Below are 24,679 nucleotides of genomic sequence, written 5' to 3' on the forward strand. Positions count from 1 at the left end.
ACTGCTGCTGCTGTTTTTCACCCTGGGCCCGTTTGTTGGGAATCATTGCTCCCATTCTCCACTGGTCTGGTTGTGGGGGGGGGCAGAGCCTAGGCCTGATCCCTGAGACTCTCCCCTCTTCCCCACCTCTGCTCAGGGGGTCCTCTCAGCTTCTCTCTCTCTTCTCCAGGGAGAGCCAGGGGTGGGGGGCCCAGAGGAGGATTTGAGATGAGGAAAGTGTTTGCAGAAATGTGGTCCATTTGCTTTCTTAGCAGTTAAATAAGGCCCTTGAACCCTCTCAGGGAGCTTAGAGTTTCTTAGGGGGATGGAGGAGGGGGATGTGCCATAGGCCTGGATAATGACCGTAACTGCCTCTGAGGGGTGTTGTGATGAGCAAATGAGAGGGGGCTTGTGACTCACTTAGCAAACTCAAAGTGCTATGTCAATGCACATGTTATTATTATTGCTGTTATTACCAAAAGAAGTCTTGTATAATGGACAGAGCGCCGGCCTTCTAGCAAGAAAGACCTTAGTTCAGGTCTTCCCTCGGACCCATCCTGGCTGTGTGACCATGAGCAAGTTAGTTCCTGTCCCAAGGCATTTGGCCGGTTTCTAAGACTCTTAGGCTGAAGGACAGCTGGGTGGTATAATGGTTAGAGCACCGGGCCTGGAGTTAGGAAGACTCATCTTCCAGAGTTCAAATCCAGCCTCAGATACTCACTAGCTGTGTGACCCTGGACAAGTCACTTAACCCTGGTTGCCTCAGTTTCCTCATCTGTAAAATGATCTGCAGCCACTTTGGTATCTCTGCCAAGAAAACCCCACATGGGGTCACGGAGAGTCAGACACAAGTAAAAATAATTAAACAACAAAAAAGTGGAAGAGAAGGTGCTGACTTGCTCTGGTGTAGGGACCTTCCTCACCCCATCCCATCCACAGATCGCAGGCCCTCTGACCCCCTTTCCATTTGTCCAGTGAGCGGTGGCCCCTTAGATGACCTTCAGGCGCCTTTCAGCTCTGGATTTATGATCGCAGACAAAATGAGATGATTTTGAAGGACGGAGCCAGAAGGGACCCTAACAGCCAGCTGATCTAGCTCCCTCATTTTACAGATGAGGAAACTGAGTCCCAGAGAAGTGAAATTACTTACTCAAGGTCATACAAGTGGCAAGCAGCAAAGCCAAGATTTGAACTCAGATCCTCTGACTCTGACTCTAAAATCCAGGGCCCTTTCCTCTTTCTTGTCATGGAGCCGGATCATGGAAAGGCTTGATTGTATTCCTGTTCTTGGAGTGGGCCTGGCAGCTCTCCCAGATGTGCTGAGAACCTTTCATAATCCTTGGAGAACTTTGCATCTGCCAGCCAGAGGGGCCGGAGGATCACAGGAGCCTGGGATTTTAACACTGGCACATGGTGCACTGGAAAGAGGCAAAGATCTGGAAACCAGAGGACCTTTCCCTCTTATTCCCTGTGTGACCTTCAGCTCACTTCCCTGGGCTTCAGTCTCCTCATCTGTAAAATGGGGGTGTCATACCACATAAGTGACCACTGAAGCCCCTCCGGGATCACCTGGCCCTGGGCTCATGTATTTAGAGCCGGCAGGAGTCTTCACGGCCATTGATTCCAACCCCCAAGTCAGAGGACCAGAGTTCAAATCCTGTACCTGCCACTTCCTGTGTGACTCAGTTTCCTCACCTCTGAAATGCAGAGACTAGATTAGATGCCTCCTCACGTCTCTGCCCTCCTGCCTGTGATTTTGTGGTCCTCTGAAGTCAGGTGGAATAACTCACCAAAGGAAGAGAGCAGAGAATTGTCCAAATACCTTGGACCCCAGACGCAGCATTCTTCCCACTGTCCCATCCTTTCATTTGTGGATAGGGAAACTGAGGCCCATACAGAGTGACTTGCCTGTGGTCATAGAGAGAGGCCTCTGGCCGAGCTGGGATTTAGTTCCTGGCTTTCCGTGCCTGGCCCAGTACTCTCTGCTAGGAGGTGTGCTGTCTTCTGGGAGCCAGGACTCTGGAGTTCAGAGTCACGTGCTGATTTCTAAGGGCCCCTTCGACACCCCCTAGAGTGTGGCCACAGGCTCCCCCCTCCTCACCCTCCATGTCCCTGGGAATTAGCTGATGCCTCGGTGACAAGCCTTCCTGGGGGCCTGAGGACTGTGCGGGCTGTAAAATGTCAAGGTGATTCATAGCCTGGGACAGCCAGGGCCTCTCGCCACAGCCCGCAGAGCCAGCCCTGAGCCTTCCTTCCTGTCAGCTGGCAGAGCATGCAGACCATTGCTCAGGGCTGTCCTCCCCCAGTGACCCCCAGCTTCCCCAGCCTGACCCTCCTTGGCCCAGCAAAGGGGCCAGAGGGGCCTGACCCTTGGGTGAAACCAACAATAAATATTTACAAAGCCCTGTAGCTGGAACTAAAAGGCAGTCATAGAAGGAGGCTAGCCGGCCGGTGCCTAAAGCCACAGGCTCTGCTACTTGGTTTGTTTAAGGGAAGGCCATGGGACTTAGCTGGAGGGACTCTGGGGGACAGGAGGTAGGCACAAGAGAAGGGAGTGTGGACAGCTCAAAGAGCCCCTCCCACTGGAGCCAGGACTGACTGCAGACAGGAGCAGCCCCCAAGCCCCTCCCAAATTCAGGCAGGGCAGTGGGGCCAAAGCTGTCCTGGGAAGGATCGGGAAGGGGCAGAACCTGTCAGGCCTTGGGTCTGGGGTGGGGAAGAGGGGAGGTCCACACTCATCTAGGCCTTGTGGGTCCAGGGTTCAGGCCAACTCAGATGTTTCTTAGGGAGTGGAAGGTTCCTACTTAGGAGGGTCTCACTGACTTCCTACCTCTGTGGAAGGAAGATATGAATCCATTAGGACACTGGTGGTCTCTGGTCTGAAATAGAAAATTCCTGACAGGGCAGAAAGGGGTAGTACAGACAGGCTGAGGGATCACGGGCAGGGAATAGACAGCCTGATGGATGGAGAGAGAATAGCCCAGAGGACCCCCAGTTCCCACTTGTGCCCAGGGGCCATGTTCACCTCTAGGGGCAAAAAGACAGAAGGGAAACAGGAAGCTTGCTTACTTTCCACTGGGGGAAACTACATGTCCACAAGTTGGAGGGGCAGCCCACCACAGTGGAGAGAGCACTGATCATGGGGTCAGGAAGATCTGGGTTCAAATCCTGTCTCATGCACCTACTAGCTGTGTGACCCTGGGCAAGTCACTTAACCTCTGTCTCGGTTTCTCCCACTATAAAATGAGGGAATTGGACTCAGGGCTTCTGAGGTCCCTTCCATCTCTAGATCTAAGATGCTATAGACAAAGGCAATAAAGAAGGGAGAAAATATCTGTGATGGGGGAAGGGGAGACAGAGAAGACTTCCCAGCAGAGGTGTTCCTGGAGCTGAGTTTTGAAGGAAGACAAGGATCCTGGGAGGTCAGAGGAGGAAGGAGGGATGTTGGTACATCTGTATCTAAGGAGGTTATTTAGACAGCAGGAGAGGGAAGTGGGGGGCACAACCAGGAGGAGGCTCTTATCATGGTCCCGAGGACCAGTGGTGAGGATGGAACTGTAGCAATACCTGTGAGTGGAGAGAAGAGATCTGTGAAGCTAAAAGTGCCAAGATTTGGCAGCTGATGGGAAATGGGGAGGGCTGTGGGAAGGAGAGAGTCAAGGATGACTGAGGTGTGGAGGGACTAGAAGGATGGCTGTGGCCGCCATAGAAACAGGGAGGTTTGGAGGGGGATCGGGGGAAAGAGGCTGGATCCAATTTTGGGCAGGCTGAGTCTGAAATGCTTGCAGGTCACACAGGAGGAGATATCCCGCCCACAGTTGGCACCATGCCCCACTGGAGTTCACGGGAGAACTTCAGGCTGGAGAGAGAGAATCAATATTTGAGCCCATGAGATTTAGCAAGCAGTGTAGGGAAAGCCGAGGAGAAGGCTCATGGACCTCATTCCTCAGCTCCCAGGCTGGCTCTGGAGGCGGTGGATGAGTGATGGAGATAGAAGTGATGGCCAGACAGGCAGGATGAGAAGCATGAGGGACAAGTCGCCGAAATCAAGGCAGGAGAGAGTGGCCAGGGAGGAGTTGGGTCAGCAGGGTTCAGAGTGGCAGGGGCATCCAGAGAAGCATCCACGGAATGGAGGAATTGAGAGATTTCTGGGAGAAGCGAGAAGAGCAGAGTGACAGGGGTGGGAGCCAGCTCTCCAGGGGCAGATGAGTGGGTATTGAGTGAGGAGTGGAGCCAAGAAGAGTGGCCAGCTCTTTCTAGGAGTTTAGCAGATAAAGGGAGGAAGGGGGTAGGCTGGCAGCTTGAGGGGCGAGGAAGTCCAGCTGATGCTTTTCCTTTAAGGATGGCGTGGACCTGAGCATCTTCATAAGCAGTGGGGAAAGAGGTAGTAGACATAGACAGAGACCAAAGGTGGGCAGAAGAGGAGTTGAGTGATTGAGGCCTCAGATAGGGACACAGAGAAGGAGGCTCAGCTCAGCAGTGGCAGCATGGGAGCAGGGCACTCCATGCTTGTCCAGAGGGCTGGGCCACAGCAGCAGGGGGCATTTCCCAGAATCCTCCAGGGCAGCGGATCCCATCCAGAAAGCCAATTTCCATCCCTTCTGGAAAGAGAGAAAGGGAAAGCATCAGAGCAAGTTTAGAGGGTGGGAGGAGAACGGACAGAAGAGGCTAGATTGATTGAAGGGGCAGCAAACGTTGGATTTAGAGTCTGCTTTGAAGGGGATAAAAACCAGCTTTCTGTCCAGCTCCTAGGCAGGCCTGGGTGGTTTTCAAAGGCTTATGCAAATGACAGCAAGCAGGGTCTTCCTCCTTTGAAGCACAGAGAAGTTGCTGGGATCGACCCCCCAGTCTTCAGGCACCTGGGCCCCAGAGGGAGGGGGAGCCCATGGAGAAAACAGGGAAGGATGTTGAACCCACGGGTACCCCAGAAGCCATTGCCCATGGGGAGGGGAGGCAGAGAGGGAAGTAGGGCCGGGAGATGTCAAACTGGTTTAAATCAGCAGCTGGGGAGTTCTTGAATGGTGTGGCCAAGAGAGCACTAGGTCTGGATTCTAAGGCCTTGGTTCAAATCCAAGCTTGGTTCCCTGCAACTTGTGTGATCTTATACAAGTGACTTAAGCCATTAAAATAAGGCAATTGGCTTCTAGGAACATGGAGTATCAGAGCTGGGAGGGAGCTTAGAACATGGAAAGTCAAAGGGGAGTTGGGGCTTAGAAGAAGGGCTGGGAGGGGCCTAGAACATGGAATGTCAGGGCTGGGAGGGACCTAGAGCATGGAATGTCAGGGCTGGGAGGGGCCTTAGAACAAGGGATGTCAGGCTCTTAGGAGTAGAGGAGGTCAGAGCCTCTAGGTTTTTTTTTCCTACTCTTGGTCCTGGATTGCTGAAAAAGAGTCCAATGCTTTGAGTCTTCTGAAAAGAAGGGAGGTTGGCCTTGGAGAATGGAGTGTAAAGGATGGGTCTTAGAGTCAGGAAAACCTAGATTTGAATCCTTCCTGAGAACATTTACTGGCTTGAGATTCTGCACAGATCTCCAGCTGCCCCGCAGGTCCCTTGTATGTTAAATAAGGGGGTTGTTGCCTCTGCTCTGAGACACCTCCTACTCTGCACCCTCAGTGAGGTGCCTAGTCTAATTTCTCATTGCTTCCCACATGCTATGTTTCAGTCAAAATCTCCTGCTTAAGTCTCCCTCAGCTTGACCTTCCGTTTCCTGCCTCCATGCAGGGCCCAGGCACAACTGGAGCCTCCTCCCTCCTGGTCCTCCAAGGCCAGACTCTCTCCTCCACAAACTGCCTCCTATTCACTCATCTCTTTACACGTCTCCTCCCAGCTGAGTGTAAGCTCCTCGAGGGCAGGCATTACTTTGAGGGAGTCTCTTTTTCTTGTGTCTCCAGCACCTGTGCCTAGTGGAACTTGGAGGTGCTGGTTTGGGGACTTTAAAAATTCTCTTAAAGTTGGTATGGTTCTGGATACACCAAACCAGGGGCTAGTTAATGCTAGAGGAGGAATGGGGGGCCTAAAAAGATGGGGCCCAGGGAGGCTAAATGGGTGGGAGAAGGGTTCTCTCTGTGTGAGTCAAGGGTTCCCTCCTCCTACCCTTGGCCTCTCTCAGGAGGGAAGGTCAATGGTCACTCAGGCTCAGGAAGTTGTCCAGGCCTAAAGGAAAGTTTGCTGGCCTCTCGCAGGTTTTTCTCTCCCTCTGTTTTTCCCTATTGAAAGCCATTGGGAAGATTCCTCCCACCAGAGGTTTTTCTCTTGGTCCTCCTTCTGGCTAAAGCCCTGGAGGAGGGAGAAGATTACAGAGGAGAGAGACAGAGAGAGAAACAGAGAGACAGATAGAGAGAGAGAGAGACAGACAGACAGAGACAGACAGACAGACAGAGAGAGAGATTGGAGAGCCTCCTTCTTCCTCATCCTCTCTGGGAAGGTCAGAGTCCCTTAGACCAGTGTCTCCCTGAACATTCCTTCCTGCCTGAGGGTAGTGAGAGGGAATGAAGACAATAGGTTAGATTGGTAATGCCAGGGTTGCATCTGCTGGGCTCTGAGCTCCTAGCAGAGGCCTGGCTGCTGCCCTGACCCACCTTCTCGAAGTGAGCCCTCCCCTACCCCAGGTCCCCACCCTGGAAGATAGGGCTCCTCATCTTCAGCCCCTCCCTGTAAAGTGCTTCTCTCAGGATCCAACCTGAGCAATCTTCTATCTTCTATCTCTGTCTGTGTCTCAATGCCTCTGTGTCTGTTTGGTTTTCTTTCTCTGTTCCCGTTGTCATGATCTCTTTCTCCAAAACTTTGTGCCATTGTCTGTCTCTCACTGTCTCTGTCTCTGTCTCTCTGTCTCTCCTCTCTCTCTCTCCCTTGCTCCCTCTCCCTCTCCCTCTCTCTCTCCCTCCATCTCTCTGTCTCTGTCTCTCTGTCTCTCTCTCGCTCCCTCTCCCTCTCTCTCTCCCTCCATCTCTCTGTCTCTGTCTTTCTTCTCTCTCACTCTCTCTCCTTCCATCTCTCTGTCTCTCTGCCTCTCTGTCTCTGTCTCTCTCTCTTTCTCTCCCCTCCCCCTCTCTTTCTTCCTCTCTCTCCCTATGTATTTTCATCTCTTGTCTTTCTGTGTGTCATCCCTCACTCTCTCACTGTATCTCTTGGTCTCTCTCTTTTTCTCTCTTCCTTCCCCGTGTGGGTCTGATGATCTCATTCTGTCTCTCTCGGCGTGTCTCTCTGGCCTCTGCCGCTGCTTCTGCCTTTCTCCATGTGCCCTTCCCCTCTCCCCTTCGTCTCTGTCGTTCTCCTTCCTCTTCTCCCCGTTGGTCACAGGTGGGCTCCTTCTTCATGATCAACCTGTGCCTCGTTGTCATAGCGACCCAGTTCTCCGAGACCAAGCAGAGAGAGCACCAGCTGATGCAGGAGCAGCGCAGGCGGTACCTGTCCTCCAGCACCGTGGCCAGCTACACAGAGCCTGGGGATTGCTACGAGGAGATATTCCAGTATGTCTGCCACATTCTGCGAAAGGCCAAGCGCCGAAGCCTGGGCCTCTACCATGCCCTCCGCAGCCGCCACCAGGGCCAGGTGGAGCTCAGCGTGGGGGCCAAGCCTGAGGCGGGGAATGCCAAGGAGCAGAGGCCGGACAGTAAGTGGCCCGCGTGGGGGAGAAAGCCCCAGAAGTTCAGGCCACTCACTCCAGAAAGAATGACCATCCCTTAAAACTCTTTCATTCATTTGTTTACTTAATCAACACCCACTTATACCTCACCTACTATGTGTGCTGCACTGGGCTAGAGGCCCAGCAGAATACTGAGGCTCAAGGTCATTCAGTTCAACAAATAATTATTAAGTACCATGGATAGAGAGCTGGAGCCAGGAAGACCTGGGTTCAAGTCCCATCTGGCTGTGTGACCCTAGGCAAGTCACCTAACCTCTCAGTGCTTTTGGCAATTCTCTAAGACACTAAGATACAGAGAAGGTGCCAATATGCATTGTAATAGGGAATTTCCTCACCTGGGAATTCTTTGTAGCTATGAAATCACAGGTCCAATTCTGTGCAAGGCCCTTTGCTGGGCCCTGGGGATGCGAAGATAAAAAGTCCCTCAGTCCCATCTTGTAGAAGCTTAAAGCTGACTACAGGAACTTACAGGTGACTGCCGAAAACATTCATTGAATTCCTGCTGTATGTTAAGGGCTGGGGAGACAGAGCTAGAAGTGGAATGGTCCCCACTCTCAGAGAGGAGCCATGGCCTGGCCAGCTCAGTTCTGTTAAAGTCTCCTAGGAAAACAGAATACGATGAGAGAAGATGGGGGGGGAGGGGAAGGAAGGAGGGCAGTGGGGAAAGAATTCCAGGTCTGAGAATGGGGTGAGTCCAGGCAGGGAATGAAGGAAAGCTAAGGTTCCATCTGGGCAGTGGGAGCTGTCCTTGGTCCTCAAGCATGGTGCCTGTGGAGAGGGACAAGGAGGAGAGAAGACTGGAATGGGGGGCTGGAGCCAGATTGTCGAGGGCCTAACATGACAGTAACTGACATTTCTGTAGCATATTAAAGTTTCAAATCACATTACACACGATCTCATCTGAGCCTCACGAGAGGAGCCTGGGAAGTCGAATGACACAGTGGCAGGCTTGAGATGCGACCTCTGATGCTTACAACCCCTGTGACCCTGGGCAAGTCTTTTCAAGTCTGTGTGCCTCAGTTTCCTTGTCTGTAAAGTGAAGAGCTTGACTGGATGGCCTGGGAGGGCCTCTGAGTCATCCACATGCCTTCAGTCTCTTTCATTCCTTAATCCTGAACCCTATACTTTTTCCCCCGGGGGAAAAAAGCCAAAAAGGGGTCACCAGAGTCAGGGGAGAGGCTGCTGCTATTTTTGAGGAGATCAGCGAGTGATAGCTTAAGTAAATTCCCCAAGCTATAAATATTTGTAAGCATGAGAGCCAAAGTGCCCTGACCTCTGACAGCGTAAGGTATTGTCAGGGACAAAGCTGGTGCTGAGCTTGCTGCCCATAGGTAGTCATCATTCCCAGACCTTTGGTGTCCTGTGTCAATATACTTAGTACTGGAATCACAGTGTAAGGGCCAGCCTAGGAGATCGAGCCTAGAATCCTGGGCTCTCCCTGATGAGACACATTACCTACAGGCAGTCCAGAGTGGGAAGAGGCTGGGGTCCTCTTTAAGGCTGTTGTGTGACAAGAAGCTGCCCCTTCCTTCCTTCCTTCCTCATTACCTCTTTCCTCCCTCTTCCCTCCTTTCTTCTTCCCTTCTTCTTTTCTTCCCTTCCTTCCTTCTTCCCTCTTTTCCTACTCCTCTTCCTTCCTTTCTCCTTCCTTTTCTTCCCTCTCTTCCTTCATTTTTCTTCCTTCTCTTTCTTCCTTCCTTCCTTCTTCCCTCTCTTCCTTCTTCTCTTCTTTCCTTCCTGATCATGGCAACAAGATGCCAAATAGTTCACCAGGAGAGACCACTTGAGAAAAGCTTCTGTGGCTTCATAAAAACCTGAACCTGAGCAAAAGGCCTTGTAAGCCTTTGAGTGGAGAAGATAGCTCAGTGCCCTTACTTTCACTGTCCCTTATATCTGTAATGTTCTTTCCCTCCTGCCAGGGCTCCTTTTGTTGAAGTCCCTCCCAAGAATGAGCACAGTGGCTTAATGGAAAAAAATACTGAATTTGGAATCAGAAGATCTGGGTTCAAATCCTGGATCTGCTCCTTGCCACCCATACAACTATGGGCAAATTGCTTCATTTTCCTAGCCCTCTGCTTCTAACCCTAACCTGTAAAATAAGGGAGTTGGATTGGGTGACCTGTAAAGTCTCTCCCAGCTGTAAATTGAAGATGCTAGGGTGCTTTGAGGCCTTACTTAGGGGCTGCTTCCTCCATGAAGCATTCCCTGATCCCTCCAGATGAAAGTCCTAGGATCATGTCTTCAAAGATCATAAGTAATTTTCCCAGGGTTATACAACTAGTAAGTAGAACTGGATTCAAACCCAAGACAACTGATTTTTCTCTCCTCAAATAATAGTACCTATGTTGCAGAGTTGTTGTGAGGGGCAGATGAGGTAATATTCTGAGAGAGTGCTTAGCCCAGTGCCTGGCGCATAGGAGGTGCGTATAAATGTTTATTCCCTTTCTTTCTCCTAGTCTAGAACTTTTCCTTTAGATGATCCCACTCTCCCTTGTGTCGTGCCTACTTGTGGACTCATTGTTTTCCTTGTTAAATCATAAGCTCCTTGTATCCCCTACACTGAGTCCAGGATTTTTCACAAAGTAGGTTCTTGAAAAATGTGCATCGACTTGGTGTTGAATTATCATTCTTTCTGTTGTGAGTGGATTCTCATTCAATTTCCAGACCTTGCCTTTTGGGCCTTTGGGGAAGTGGTCTACTACAAGGAGCCTGCAAACCTGACTGTAACCCCTTCTCCTTGTCTTACAGGGCTGTGCCAGAAACACATTCCCCTGGATTACCCACCCCATACCCTTGTGCAGCCTATCTCTGTGACGCAGACCTCCGACCCTGGCAACTGCCCCCACTGCCAGCGAGAGAGAGATCAACATCTGTCCATGGCAGAGAGTGATGATGACTTTGGGCAGGAGGAAGGCTCTGTCAATGATGAAGAAGGGGAAGGTGGAGGGAGCAGTGAAGGAACCCTGGACCTGGAGAAGGAGGAAGAGGAGGGAGAGAAAGGCAGTGGTGCAGCCAGGCTGTGTGGGGATGTGTGGCGGGAGGTGAGGGCCAAGCTGAGGGGCATCGTGGACAGCAAGTACTTTAACCGAGGCATCATGATCGCCATCCTGGTGAACACGGTCAGCATGGGCATCGAACACCATGAACAGGTGAGTGTTTCCCCAGGCCCTGGCCTGTAGGAGCTGCAGGTGGGGCTGAGGAAGGGGAAGAGTAATGTTGAGGCTCCTGGTGATGGCTATTACTTTTAGAGTCTTACTAATGACAATAACTCATATTTCCATGGCATTGGAGGGTTTCCAAATCATGAGACTTGCCCGAGATCACACAGCCCAGGAAGGGTAAGACTGACAAATATTTACTGAGTGGCAGCAGCAACATATTTATGTACAGAGCAGGGCTGGGCACAGGGGAAGAGACACAGTTCGCAGAGACCTCGGAGTCCAGCTCTTATCTCTCAAAGGATCCCAATGAAAACATTGCTGACCTCCTAGCCTCTGCTTGAAGACCTCTATGTACAAAGAACCCACTAGCTCCCGGGCAGCTTGGCCCACTCAAGATCGGCTCCTGTTGTGGGGAAGGTTCTCCTGACATCAAACCTAAAGCTGTCCTTTCTCAGCTTCTGTGTGCTGCTCCTGGCTCTGCCTCACATGCTCAGACAGGACAAGGCTAAGCCCTCTTCCATATGACATTTAGTATTCAGATACTTGAAGATAGCTCTCAGATTCCCTGGAGCACAGGATTACATATGATAGGACCTGGGTTTGAATCCCAACTTAGCTACTTACTAGCTGTGTGACTTTGAGCCAGTCACTTAACCTTTCTCTTTGAAGTTCAATTTTTTCATCTGTTAAATGAAAGTGTTGGACTAAATTACCCTTAAGCTTTCTTGTCAGCTCTGACATTCCCTGTTCTCAGGCCCCTCCTAGCTCTGACACCCCCTCCCTGTTCTGAGCTCCTCCCAGCTCTAACATTCCCTCTTCTCAGTTCTGACATTCTGAGGTCTCTTCCAGCTTTGACGTATGAGAAAGCCACGGCTCTGACAAAGGAGGGATTCCAAAGCTGGGGAAATGGGAGGGTTGCTATGAGGGAGGCTGCAGATGTGCAAACAGCTGTTTGGTGGTGGGCAGTGCCCTCTCTCAGGGCTGAGGGCCAGGGGATGAAGATACCCAGGGCTCAGTGCTATAAGCCATGGCTCCTGCCTGGCATCAGGGCAATAGATTTGGGCTCAGGATAAGGAAAGACTTCAGAATATGAGAAGAGGCAAAATGTTCTGGTAGGAGGTGAGCTCCCCATCACTGCAGGTGTTTGAGGAGAAGATTGATGAGTGGCTGTCAGGGCTCTTGCTAAAGGAAGAGATGCTCCCTTCCCACCCTATCATTCTACTTTTTCAAGTGAAATAATATATTCCATGGAGACCTCTTTGGGAACTTTAAGCTGTTATATAAGTCTTAGTTGCCTTTATTATAATCCTTTTCAGTCTTTGCTTGCCTGCTCCTGGCTTCACGTTTGACCTTGGGACCTTAGAGGCCATCTGGGGAAACTGAGGCCTGGGGAGGTGGAGTGATTTACTCAAGGTCACCCAGGCATCAAGTGGCTAAGCAGGGATTCAAATTCAAGTCTCCCAATTCCAAATCCAACATTCTTTCCACTATACCGTGTTACCGTTTTCATCCTCCCACCTCCACCCCAGGCCTCAGTTTCCCCATCTGTAAAATGGGAGGGTTGAACTAAAGGGTGTGTGCGTCCCTTCTAGTTCTACATCCCATGAGCCTTTTCTCCGGAGTTATTTTCTTCGTATCCACCTCATTTCCCACCACTTTCTCCCTGGCCTTCTCCCCCTCTCAGCCTTCATCCTTCTCTCTCTTCCTATTAACCTTTCTTGTGTTTCAGAAGTCTTACTTTTCCCTACTCCGCCACCCCCATACGGCCCTCTCTGGGGTTCTGTCTTCTCTCTTAGCCTCGCTCTCCTTCCTGCTCCCCACCCTGCTCCCCACCCTGCTCCCCACTCTCATTTCCCTCTTCATTAGCTAAACCCGTCCTCAGACTATTCAATTTGCTTAAATATGCCTCATGGGAATGGCTCAGGCACTATCTACTTCTTTGTTCAGATTCACTGGTTTGCCAGCCATTCTGACTTGATTTAAAACAAAGATGCCTCTGGGCTCTTGACAGGGAGAGGCCTGGTGGTGCTGACCCCCAGGACCTTTCTGTGTCCACACCCCTGCCCCTGTGTCCCCTCCCCTAACCCCCAGAGTTTATCCTGGACCAGTGTCTTCTCAGTGACTGCTTAGCATCTACCACCAGCTTGGTGACTCACTGCCTCACCAGGTGGGAGAGAATGGAGATCTTCTGTACAGCTCTAGGCTCGGGCCCAGCTGGCTGACCCCCTTCCCCAGGGGTGGTGTCATCCAAGACATAAGAAGGGATTTTGAAGCTGAAGAGACTGGCTTCTGAGAAAGCAATTAGCGGAACAAAAAACACTTAGCCCAGCTAACGGTGGCCATGCTGGCCGTTGACAGGGGCTTGAGGCCCAGAGATGGGCCATGTGCCTTGGAGCAGTAGCCTGGTACAGTAGGTGGTGTGTTGAAGTTTGAGCTTGGGAGACTCGGCTTCGAGTCCTACCTCAGAAACTCACTAGTTGCATGACCCTGGGCAAGTCTTCCTCTGTAAGATGGAGATCACTTTGGAGCTTCCTGGGCCTCCAGCACAAGCATTTTCAAATGCCTCTGGACCATCTGCAGTGGTCCTGATCAATATCTGGCCACTGGACCCAGATGGCTCTGGAGGAGAAAGTGAGGCTGGTGACTGCACGGTCCTCCCTCACTCAGATCCAATTCACTTGCAAGTCATGGCATCATCTTCCTGATAGCGGGGTCCTCTTCGAAAACAAAGGACAAGTCACAACACCCAACCACAACCACAACCACAAATGGCTCCTGGTTCAAGATGGGGGCAGGGCAGCAGGGTGCACATGGGGCCACTGGGGTCTCTGGCTCTCTGCAGATCTCCTGGAGCTCTTTCGATGACAAAAGTAGGGCCGTTGAGAAAGTCTTGCCTTCTTGGAATTCTCATCCTTCAGCAGGGGGAAGTGACCATCAGGGGAACTGCTCTTCTCACCAATAAGACCTGGAGACTGGAGGAGAAATGATGAAATTTAGTAGAAGCGACCATGCCATCTTTGGAGTTCATGCCAAGGGAAGGGAGCCCAGAGTCATCTGGTGTGCCTCCTCTATTTGGGAGGAGGAAGCAGACTTCAGACAGTTCAAAAAATGGAGAAGAAACCCCCGTGGCTTGAAATTCGGTAGAGAAAGCTGGTCCAAGGAGGATGGGAGGCTCACAACAATGGAATTCTGAAGATGCAGCAGACTCAAAAGCTTTGGACCATGAAGGAAAGATGGTATTGTCTGAAGGTTTTGATGAGGCGACGTAGAGAACTCATCAGCCAGCTAGCATTTTTAAAAGACACTTAGAGAAGATGGGGGTAAAGGCAGATGACTGAGGATGAATACAGAGCATCGGGAATGTGTAAAAAGCCTGAAGCTCAGTTCACATGGAGGCTGGCCATGACAACTGAGTAGGGACGTGGCCCAGAGACCTACCAAGTCATTCTTGTACCAGGGCAAAGTGAACAGGCACTGGTTCACTTGGAATACAGATGGGGGAGGGGACTTTTTGGCTTTATGTCCCTAGCACACAGTAGGTGTTTGTCCCTAATCCCCATTGGGATTTCCTCCATTGTATGTGGATTTCCTTCATCCCCTCCAGCCCCATAGGTTTGGAATGACCTCCCCTGACACTTCCCTCCCTCAAAGCCTGCTAGATGGGGCTTCTCTCCTACTAGTCCTTCATGAGGATGACAGAAAGGACTTTTGAAACCTATGAGGAAATCCAGAATATCAATGAAAGGTTAGGAAGGACCTCTGCTGCAAGTAACTGAGGCCATGGCACTGTCTGATGGAAGGAAAGCAGAACTGCTCACCCCTTACCTGACCATTCTCTTCTCCACTGAGGATGAGGAGGATGTTTGGTCTGGGGAAAATAGAGCAAAAATGGCTACCAGGCAGCGGGAGTCATGAAAAGGAAGGAGACGGTGAGAGAAGGCCTCGCTGGCCCTCGGGGAGCCTACGTCTTCAGTTTCAGACCATCTACACCCCCAGCACAAAGCTAGGAAGCATTAGAAATGGGATGCGGACCTGAGGCTTTGTCAGTTCACTTGAAGTCTGGGCTCTTTCCACAACCTCACATCACCCAACAAACAAGACACTTGTTGACCTATAACAGTCATTTTTCTCCCATTGGGTCTCAGTTTCCTCCTTTGCAAAATAACTTCCTTTGCCGTCCTGACATTTTGCTCTAATGAGCCAATTAGCAAGCATTTAGTAAACTCCTACTGTGTGCCAGTGGCTGGGCTGGAAGCACTAGGGCCAATTCTATGATTTTCTCTGACAAGGCTGTAATTTTTAGAGCCAGCAATGTGTAGCTTCAGCCACAGACTAGTCATAACAATAACGGCATTTATTCAATGCTTTTGAGGTTTATAAACCACTTTTCTTACAACAAACTTGTGGGGTGTGTGCCTCAGTCATTGTTAGCATCTTTTTACAGATGAGGCTCAGAGACTAAGTAATTTGCCTAAGGTTACACAATTATCACAAGTATGCGAGGTAAGATTTGAATTCAGGACTGCTGACTCTAAATTTGAGGCCCTGGCCCACTGCACTGTGGTATTTGGATCATCTTCTCCTTCCCCTCCCCGCTCAGCAGCCCAGCCGTCCAGATTGTCAGGAAAGAAATGAGGGTGACATCGGGCGAATCTGTTATTTTTAAAGGTTTTTTTTTTTTATAAAGCAACAGCAATTGTTTCAAGTCAGCCAAGCATCGTTCTGGGCCGATTGATATTTTTAATCTCAGTTCCCAGACAGAGAGCAGCAAACGTTCCACCCCCGTGTTTATTTCAGGATGCTCTGTCTAAGGCGTGTGCCCACCGAGGAGCGCTACCAGTGAGCCGCGAGGGGGGTGGATGACAACAGCAGAAGGGAGCGTCCACCCCTCCGTGTTGTCCCTCTGCCACACTGTCGATCCACTGATTGACAGGTAGAGACAGCCGTCTCAGCGCCTGCTATCTCTAGGGATGGGAAGCTGCTGGCTCAGGAGAACGAACACACGTTTCTCTCTCCTGCAGTTCCACCAATCATGCCCCGGAGCATCGGGGTTATATCAAACCACCTCCGCTGTCTCCTGTCAGGGACTGAGTGTGGGGGAGCAGATCAGCTGTGATCAGAGAGCCGCCCAGAATCCCAGAGCTGGAAGGGACCCTAGGATCCATCGATAGCATCCCGACCAGAGGCTACCGAAAAGCCCCAAAGAGGAAAAGCGCATCACTTCTCGAGCAACCCTTTCACACGTGGCCAGCTCTCATTGTCAGGAAAGTATTTCTGACCCACCCCTTCTCAGCTTCCATCCAACGTTCCTAATTCTTCTCTGAAAGTCCAAGCAAAAGAAGACACCAAATCATGGCATCTTAGAGCCGGAAAGGAAAACATCTATCTAAGGAAGATGGCTGGGATAGGATGGAGGACCAGAGACCGTCTCACTTTCCTCCTGGTGTAACAAGCACTGATGCCTGGCACACAGTAGACACTTAATATATCGAGCATAGATTTAGAGTGGGAAAGGACTCCAGAAACCATCTGCAGTCACTGTTTCATCGGTGAGGTGGCTGAGGAGCAGAGACCTTCTAGTCCCACAAGGAATAAGTAACTGAGCTTGGATTCAAAGCTGGGTCCTCTGCCTCTACTTCTATCACTTCTCCCACTGTTTGACTGGCCAGGATGTACATGTAGATCAGTGGTTCTTTGGTCTCGGGATCCATTGGCCCTCTTAAAATTATTAAGGATCCCCCAAAAGCTTTTGTCTATATGGTTTGTATCTATCAATGTTTACCATGCCAGGAATTAAAATGTCAGTGTTATTATGAAAATAGTTTTGACCTCGTGGACCTAGTTGCAGGAAGTGGGCAGTTTAGACTGGAGAAGAGAAGCCTGGGGCGGGGGGAGATATGGGAGCTGTCTTCTTCAGGTGTTTGAAAGTCTGTCACACAGAATATTGGACAGACTTCAAGAGACAGTGGATGATAGAAGGGCCTAGGCCTCATGTGGCATGATTCTCAAAACATGGTCCAGGGACCCCCAGAGGCCCGACACTCTTTCCAAAGATCCACCCCATGGGTGCAGTCCATGGGGTCACAAAGAGTCAGACACAGAAGAAGGATTGAGATGTTTAGGCTTGTCCAGAGAAGACAGGAAAGGGGGGCATGGCAGCTGTCTTGAAGCATTTGGGGGATGATTATCTGGAAGAGAGACTGACTTTGGTCCCAGAAAGCGGAATAAGGATGGGGGTGAGGGGGACGTTTTCAGAGAGGCATATTTCAACGTCATAAAAGTCAACTTCCTAACAATTTGGGCTGTCCCAGTATGGAACGGGCTACCTTGGGAAGCAGTGTGCCCCACCTGGTTGGAGGTCTTGTACCAAAGGCTGGATGACTTCCCCGCTAGGGATGTTGTTTGCTGGTCAGGTTCAGGTTCGGGCAGATGACCTCTGGGGTCCCCTCCACCTCTGAGAATCGGGGGCTTCACTTCACTTGTAGCTGCCTCGTTTTCAGGCCCTGGTCATCATCTCCCTCAGAGGCCATGTGATACCTAGACTCCTCGTTTACGCAAGTGTAAGCTCTGTGAGGGCAGGACTGTGTGTGATGGAAATGCGGTCCCTCCCACACTGTCACACACAGAGCTCTCCTTGGGGCGAGGGGGTTTTCTTAATATTTCATGAGTAGGACTGAATTGCGTTGGGTCAAGGGCTCTTGGGAATTCGTGAACAAAAATATCGGTCAGTGTTTCTCAGGATCCACTTTTTCATTGAGAGGCAATGTAGCCCAGGAGATGAAGAGCTGGCCTCAGAAGCAGAAAGCCCTGGGGTCAAGTCTGGCTCCTGATACACAGTGATTATGTGACCCTGGGTAAGTCACCTCCATTCTCAATGCTGAGGCAACTTTGTAAGATTATAAATTACTGAGCAATCACAGTCTTCATTGGTAGAGGGGATTTCCCTGTATCAGCAAAATCACAGATCTGGCCTCCCCTCCCCCAAATTTGATTGCTCCAGGGAGGACCCTTGTTCTGCAGGCTTCTGTTTAATTTCTATCTTATTCCTAAGTGGTCTAAGAATTGTAAGATGGGATGAAGTAGATTTGTCCCACCCCCCAAATTTTGTGCATGTGTCTGTGTGTATGCATGCACATGTATGTGTATGTGTATGTATTTATGTGTGTGTCTGTGTGTTTATGTGTGTATGTGTGTATGTATGTGTATATGTGTGTCTGCATGTATGTGTATGTGAGTGTGTGTATATGTGTGCATGGGTGTGAGTGTTTGTGTGTGTGTGTGTGTGTGTGTGTGAGAGAGCCCTAGAGCTCACTGGTCTCGTTGGTTACCACCTTGGTTCCCAGGGACTGAGGATCAGAGAGGTTTGGGGAATTGTCCAAAGTCACACGGATGGTAGAATTTGAACACAGAGCCTCTGACTCCAGAGGCAGTTCTCTGTCCCCTCTAGGATGCTGTCTTTCCATACAGTAGATATTCCACAAGTGTTTGTTGGGCTGGAATGAATTCCAGTCATCTTGGGCAGATGTCTTTGGGGCAGGCTTCCTGTAGGTGGTGTCAGCTGAGCCGCACCTCGAAGGAAGCTGGGGATTTCCTCCCACCTCCCCGGCCCGGGCTCACTCCCAGCTCTCCCATCATTTCTGGCTTTTGTCTTTCTTTGGCTCCGTGTGAGGAATTGTGGGTGTCGTGGCTGGAAGGAGTTCTGCTCCCAGGCTTCCAGGACAGGCCCCGAGGGAGTCCTTTCCTCCTCAGGCATCATTCCATGACTCAGTCCAGAAAGTGCGGTGGGGAAGGATAGCGGGTGAGGTGGATGGGGTGCCAGAGCCGCTGTGTGGGGAGCGGCAGTGACAGGCAAGGACGGAAGCCCTCCCAGGCAAAGAAGAGAGATCAGACTTCCCTCTCCTGCTTCCTGGGCCAGAAATGATCTCCCTCACATCCTAGGCAGGAGACACAGTCCTGGTCCCAGTGGAGCTTGGCCCTGCTCGGGGACAGAGCAAAGGGCTGGATCTGCCTCTCTAGAGGGGCTAGGGCCCAGCAGTTCTCACAGCTGTGCATCAGTCCTGGCGTCAGCAATCCATCTGGCCATTTGCCCTTTTGCTGTCTTTGCTTTCCTCCATTTCCTGTCTCCTCTCTCTACCACCACTGCTTCTCTGTGTAGAGCAGGGTCAGGAGGCCTCGCTCTCAAGTCATTCAGGTTCAAATCTTACCTCCCATGCATCCCACCTGTGTGATCTTAGGCAAATCACTTTACCTCCATGGTGCTGTAAGAGGAAGGGGTTGGATGAGATGACCTGTGTGAGGTTCCTACCAGCTCAAGTTCTAGGGTCCTCTGACTTCTCTGGGCCTCAGTTTCCCCATCTGTAAGAGGGAGGAGCTGGCCTAGGAGGCCTCTGGGAATGGTGCTTGCTCCAGGCTATGATCCCTTCGTCCTCTGTCCTCCCTAAGATTCTTCTTCCTGATCACCCCTTCCCTGTTCTCAGCCCCCTCTTCCCTAACCTCCTTCCTGTGTCAATCTCCCTCGCCTCCTTTTCTCCGTCCCTTTGGGGCTATCTCTGGCTCCATCTCTCACTCCCCACCTCCTGATTTGTCCACCAGTCTGTCTGTCTCTTTCCCCCTCCCATCACTCCCCGCCTCCCTCCAGAGAAGATGCTTAGAGGAGTGATGGATGGCCCATTAGGAAAAGATTAACAGGTGTGTGCCTGACTAGAGAAACAGCTGTCAGGCAGCAGCGTGGGCGCAAAAGCTGGTGACCTTTCTTGAAGAGAGGAGAGCCCGACTTTTGTCTCAGCTGAGTCCCGCCGAGGAGGGGGCGAGGCTGGGCTGCTTGGCTTGGGGAGCTGGGCCTCCCCCGCCAGGGCCAGGGGATAATCTACCATTATGGCCTGTCGCCTTCTACATTTTTCATTACCACTGACATCATCATTTGCTTCAGGTTGAAATTGGTATCTCTGCTTAGCATCTGGGCTCCGGGTGCCCAGCCGGCATCAGACATCATTACTGACTGGCGGGTTCCAGCCTCTGCTCCGTGTCTCTTTCTCTCTCTCTCCCCACAGTGGGCCCTCCCTCCTCTTCCCAACAAGCCCTCCCTCCCTCCTGGGCTTTGTTCTCCCTTTCCCGGGCCCATTTTGGTATTCAAATGTAATTATGGATGGAAATAGGGCCTTCTCCTTTTATTTGGATTTTTGAAAAGCTGGTATATAGATGAGAATCCACAGACAAGGGACCGGGGAGGGCATTTTCCCCCTTCTTTTTCCAGCTCAGAGGAAATGAAACTGGGTCCCTATCCCCAGCCCACTCTGAGGGCGAGGATGCTAGAGAGCATTACTGAGCTGGGTGGGGCATTTGGCTGGAGATTCCTGATGCAGGAGGAACAGAGACCAAGGGCTGGGGGAGGCAGCCTTCCTGGAGCTAAGGGATTTAGAGGCAGGAAGAGACCTCAGTGCCCATTGAATCCAACCCATTTCACAGAGGAGGAAACTGGCCACACAGAGGGAGTGACTGCTCCAGCTCACACAGGCAGTAAGTGTCGGAATTGGGGTTCAAGGCCAGGTTTTCCTGACCCCAAATCCACAGCAAGGTCCATTGCAACAATCTTGAGATTGTCTCTTCTAATCTCTTCATTTTACAAATGAGGAAACTGAGGCCCAGACACTTGCCAAGGTCACAAGTCCTGGATCTTCCAATTATCACCAGTGTGACCTTGGAAAAGTCACTTCTCTTCCTCTGGGCCTCAGTTTCCCCATCTGTGAAATGAGGGGGCTGGGCTTCTTCCAGCTCTAGCCCTAGGATGCCATGATCTTTCAATGGGTGGTTATAAGAAAAGCACTCTGTCAACCTGAAGTCCTAGGCAAATGAGACCAATCACAGTGGCTCTCAGGGCACACCCGCCCCCCACTGGCACATGCATGGATACACTGCCTCCTCCCCCCGACCCAGGGCACATACAGTCTCCCCTCGTGGACATGGCCCTGGATCTAGCCCTTTGCCACCCTCCTCGGCTCTGCCAGCCAGTCCAGAGAGCCCCATGAAGCCAGCTGCTGGCTCTGTTCCTGGCCTCCTGAAAGAAGGAGCCCCTCCGCTCTGGGAGGGGCCTGTTCAGCTGCCAACCCTCGGCTTGACAGCTTCCTTAGAAATGCTACCCCCTTCCTGAGAGCCCGAGCATAAGGAGGCCCTGCCTGGCTCAGGGGAGGGAGGGTGGAGAAGCCCCTGAGGATGAACCAGACTGAGGACATCCAGTCCTCAAGTCCACGACTGGGGGTGGGGGGTTTCTCTTGAGAATGAGGCCATGGACCTGGAGGCAAGGAGACCCGAGCTCAAATTCTGCTTCGGGCAAGGACTAGTTTAGCTGCATGACCATGGGCAAGTCTCTTAGCCTCAGTTTCCTCATCTGTGAAACAGAGGGAATAATAGCACAGAGATGTAAGAATCAAATGAGATAACGTACGTAAAGCACTTTGGAAAAACCTCAAAGTTCTCTAGGAGTACTCACTGTCATGCAATAATACTTGTCTTTAAGTAGCACACTGTTTTTCCAAAGCATTTTGCCTGTGCCCAGTGAGCCGATTCTCAGAACAGCCCTGAGTTTTTGTGTTTTGACGTGGCCGGGGTGTTAGCACCCTCATGTTCTGGGTGAGGAGCTTGAGGCTCAGACAGGCTGTCCTTAGTAATAATAACTCATTTCCAGAGTGCTGACAAAGTGACTTACGGCTTAGTATGGTGGTGGGCATACAGTAAGGGCTTAATAAATGCTTGCTGACTTGACTGTTCGTGTATGAGAGGCAGGGCGACCTCTTGGAGGGAGCTGTTGCTGAGTCATTTCAGTCGTGTCCAACGCTCTGGGACCCCACATGTGGGGGTTGGAATGGTCTGCCGTTTTCTTCTCCAGATTATTTTTCAGATAAGGACATTGAGGCAAACTTAAGTGACTTGCTCAAGGTCACACAGCTAGGAAGTGTCTGAGGCAGGATTTGAACTTGGGAAGATGAGTCTTCCTGATTTCAACCCCAGTGCTCCATCTACTGTGGTGCCACCTAGCTGCTTGGATGAAGAGCTGCCAATAAAGTAATTCTTATCTTAGAGAGCAGGGCCGTTTTATTTGGGGGGCGGGGCAGTGTGGAATAGCGGTTAGAGGGCTTCAGATCCGTGTGGACCTGGGTTCAAGTCCCACCTGACTGTGTGATCCTGAGCAAGTTAATTAAGCAGTCAGGGTCCCAGGCAACTCCCTGAGACTCTAGGTTACAAAGCAGGGTCCAACCACATCAAGGGAGGGAGGGAGTTTCCTTATCCCCAGGTACCTCTGTGGATGAAAAGGCAGGTCAGGAGAAGGAGTTGAGTCCTGCTGATTCCCAATCTATTCACTCAGTGCAGCCTCAGGGTGCTGATGTGGCCTCAGCAGACCCCCTCTCTCCCCTCCGCCTGTCTGTCACCCTCCCCACCAGCTCTACCCATCAGGACCCTGGAAGATTCTCAATGGAAGGTGCTCTTTAAAGCATGGAGAGGGGAGGCTCCCTGGGATGACTCCTCTTGGCTCAGCCTCTCCCTCCCTCCCTCCTTCTCTCTTTGACATCCCCCCAAGAGTGTTTGTTTTTGTTAGAGTCTGTCCCCCTAGCCCGCCTCTTCCGCCTTCTGTGTTGGGCATTAGTGGGCTATTCCTTACTTGCTGATGCCTAATTCGTATAATCAGCTGGCTCCCTGAGTAATTAGGGAAACCACAGGGGAGAGGAGAAGCCTTCTGGAGCCAAGAGGTGCTGGCCAAGGCAGGGGGCAGGGGAGGGCAGAAGGAGAGTGGGCAGAGCTGAGCATGGAGAAGTTCTATCCATGCCCAGAATTCTGGGAATATATTTCTCGGAGGGTTGTGAGAGCCGGGAGAGGACCAGGGATGTGGAGAGACCTATTAGCTTTGTCTTCCTGGGAAATCTCCGAGGAATTTCCTCTCATATAGAACAATGGGGCTGGACTCAGTGGTCTCCAGGATCCTTTCCAGTTCTAAATCTATGCTTCTCATCACTCATTTGTTCCATGACTTTGGACAGGTCACTTCTTAACCTCTCTGATCCCCATTTTCTCTGTGTGTGAAATGAGGGAGTCTCTAAAGGTCTTTTTTAGCTCAAAATCTTGGCTTCTTGTTACTGAAGTCTTGTGTTGGTCAGTGAGTCTATCAACGAGCATTTATTAAACACTTGCTGTGTGCCAGGCACTGTGCTAAGGGTTGGGGATACATAGAGAGGCAACAACAGGATTCCTGCCCTCAAGAAGCTGCCATTCTAATGAAAAAGATAGCCAGTTCCATACAAGATATGGAGATGTAAATGGATGGGAATCTCAGGGAAAGGCCTGGGGGACGCCTCCCAAAGAAGGTAGGATTGGAGCTGTTTTGAAGGAAGATGGAGAAACCATGAGGGGGAACATTCCATGGGGAGGGGCATGTGTCAGTCCGAAGGCTCATTGTTGAGAAATGGGTCATAGCAAGGTGGCCAGTGGAGTTGGATGGAAGCGTAAGAAGATTGGAGAGGTACGAAGGGACCAGGTTAGGAAGGCTTTTGATAACAAAGGAGCTTACATTTGATCTTGGAGGTAATAAGAGGGAACCACTGGAGTTTATTGAAGAAGGAGGTGATGTGATCAAACCTAACCTTTAGGAAGGTCGCTTTGGCAGCTGAATCCTGCTGGAGGTAGGAAGAACCACCCCCAGGCTGTTGTCCAGGTGTGAGGTAATGAGGGTTTCTATGAGGACAGTGGCTGTGTGAGTAGAGAAGACTAGAGAGAAATGACAAGATTGGGCCACCACTGGCCATCTGGGTTGAATGAGTGTGAGGAGTAAGGATGGATGACACCAAGACGGTAAATGGGAGAGCTTTTCCGCAATCACCATCTCTTGTTTTCACATCACCTTCACTTCCCAGCATGGTGCTGCCCACCTCCCCTTTCCCTAAGAGCCATCCCCTGTAATGGACAAAGGAAGAATGAAGAGGAAAAGCGAAGTCTGTAAAACAAGCCCACACATCAGCCACATCTGGAAGGATGATTTGAGAAGTACTCAAGAAGCCTTCGTAGTTCACGAGGGCATAGCTCTAGAACAGGAAGGGACCTCCGGGGCCATCCGGTCCAACCCCTTCATTTTTAAGATGAGGGAACTCTCCCAGAGATGGTAACATTGGAGGCAGGATTTGAACCCAGCTCTTCTGACAGTAAAGTGAAAGTTCTTTCCACCACACCATGTTGCCTCCTGTTAGTGCAGTGTTCTGTACCCATAGGTTTCCACCTCTACAAAGAAGAGGAGATGCATTTTTCCATCTTTCCTTCAGGGCCAGTCTTGGTGACCTTACAGTCACCATGATGTACACGCTCAAAAGAAATCAGGGTCACGTGTAGGAGAGAGAGCACAGGAAGCCTGGGTCCTCCTCCTAATTCTTCCCGGTGTGTGACCCTGTGTGACCTTGGGCAGGTCTTTTAACTTTTCTGAGCTTCCATTGTCTCTGAATCTATCAAATTAGACCACTAGGCTACATGACCTCGAAAGGTCCTTCTGACCCTACAGGCTAGTAAGGGGGTTCAGATTGCGGTGAGAACCACTTGCCTATGAATGAGTAATGGGTCAGACCTTTAAAACCAGATTGCTTTGATGTCCTTTTTTGTGTGTCTAGACCCAGTGGAGAAAACTACCAGTAAAAAAAGTGGTTGGACTAGATGGCCAGGTAGCCCCTTCCAGCTGTAGGTCTGTGAGCCCTCTCGCTCCAAGGGTAATGGGCAATTTTTCTACAACTTAGTCTTAGAAAGTTGCCTGGGCCCAGAAGGCCAGGGTCACACCTCAATCCAAACCTCTGTCCTCTATGTTGTGCTGCCTCTCAGCACACACTCGCTTAACCAAGAAGTGTCCAAGAGAAGTATATCCCCTAT

At 51.0% G+C, this 24,679-nt stretch overlaps 1 protein-coding gene across 1 annotated transcript in view; it reads left to right on the plus strand.

Moving 5' to 3' along the window:
* The window catches only part of CACNA1I (calcium voltage-gated channel subunit alpha1 I), a gene marked incomplete at its 5' end in the record, with an annotated part of 153,770 nt that overhangs the window by 66,166 nt on the left and 62,925 nt on the right, over window positions 1–24,679 (plus strand). Inside the window, 2 exon segments of the mRNA XM_020982659.2 lie at window positions 7,280–7,592; window positions 10,374–10,774. Of these exon segments, the coding sequence (XP_020838318.2) occupies window positions 7,280–7,592; window positions 10,374–10,774 (714 nt within the window).

This window comes from Phascolarctos cinereus, unplaced genomic scaffold (assembly GCF_003287225.1).
Source record: "Phascolarctos cinereus isolate Bilbo 61053 unplaced genomic scaffold, phaCin_HiC Scaffold_1;HRSCAF=81, whole genome shotgun sequence".
Taxonomy (NCBI): domain Eukaryota; kingdom Metazoa; phylum Chordata; class Mammalia; order Diprotodontia; family Phascolarctidae; genus Phascolarctos; species Phascolarctos cinereus.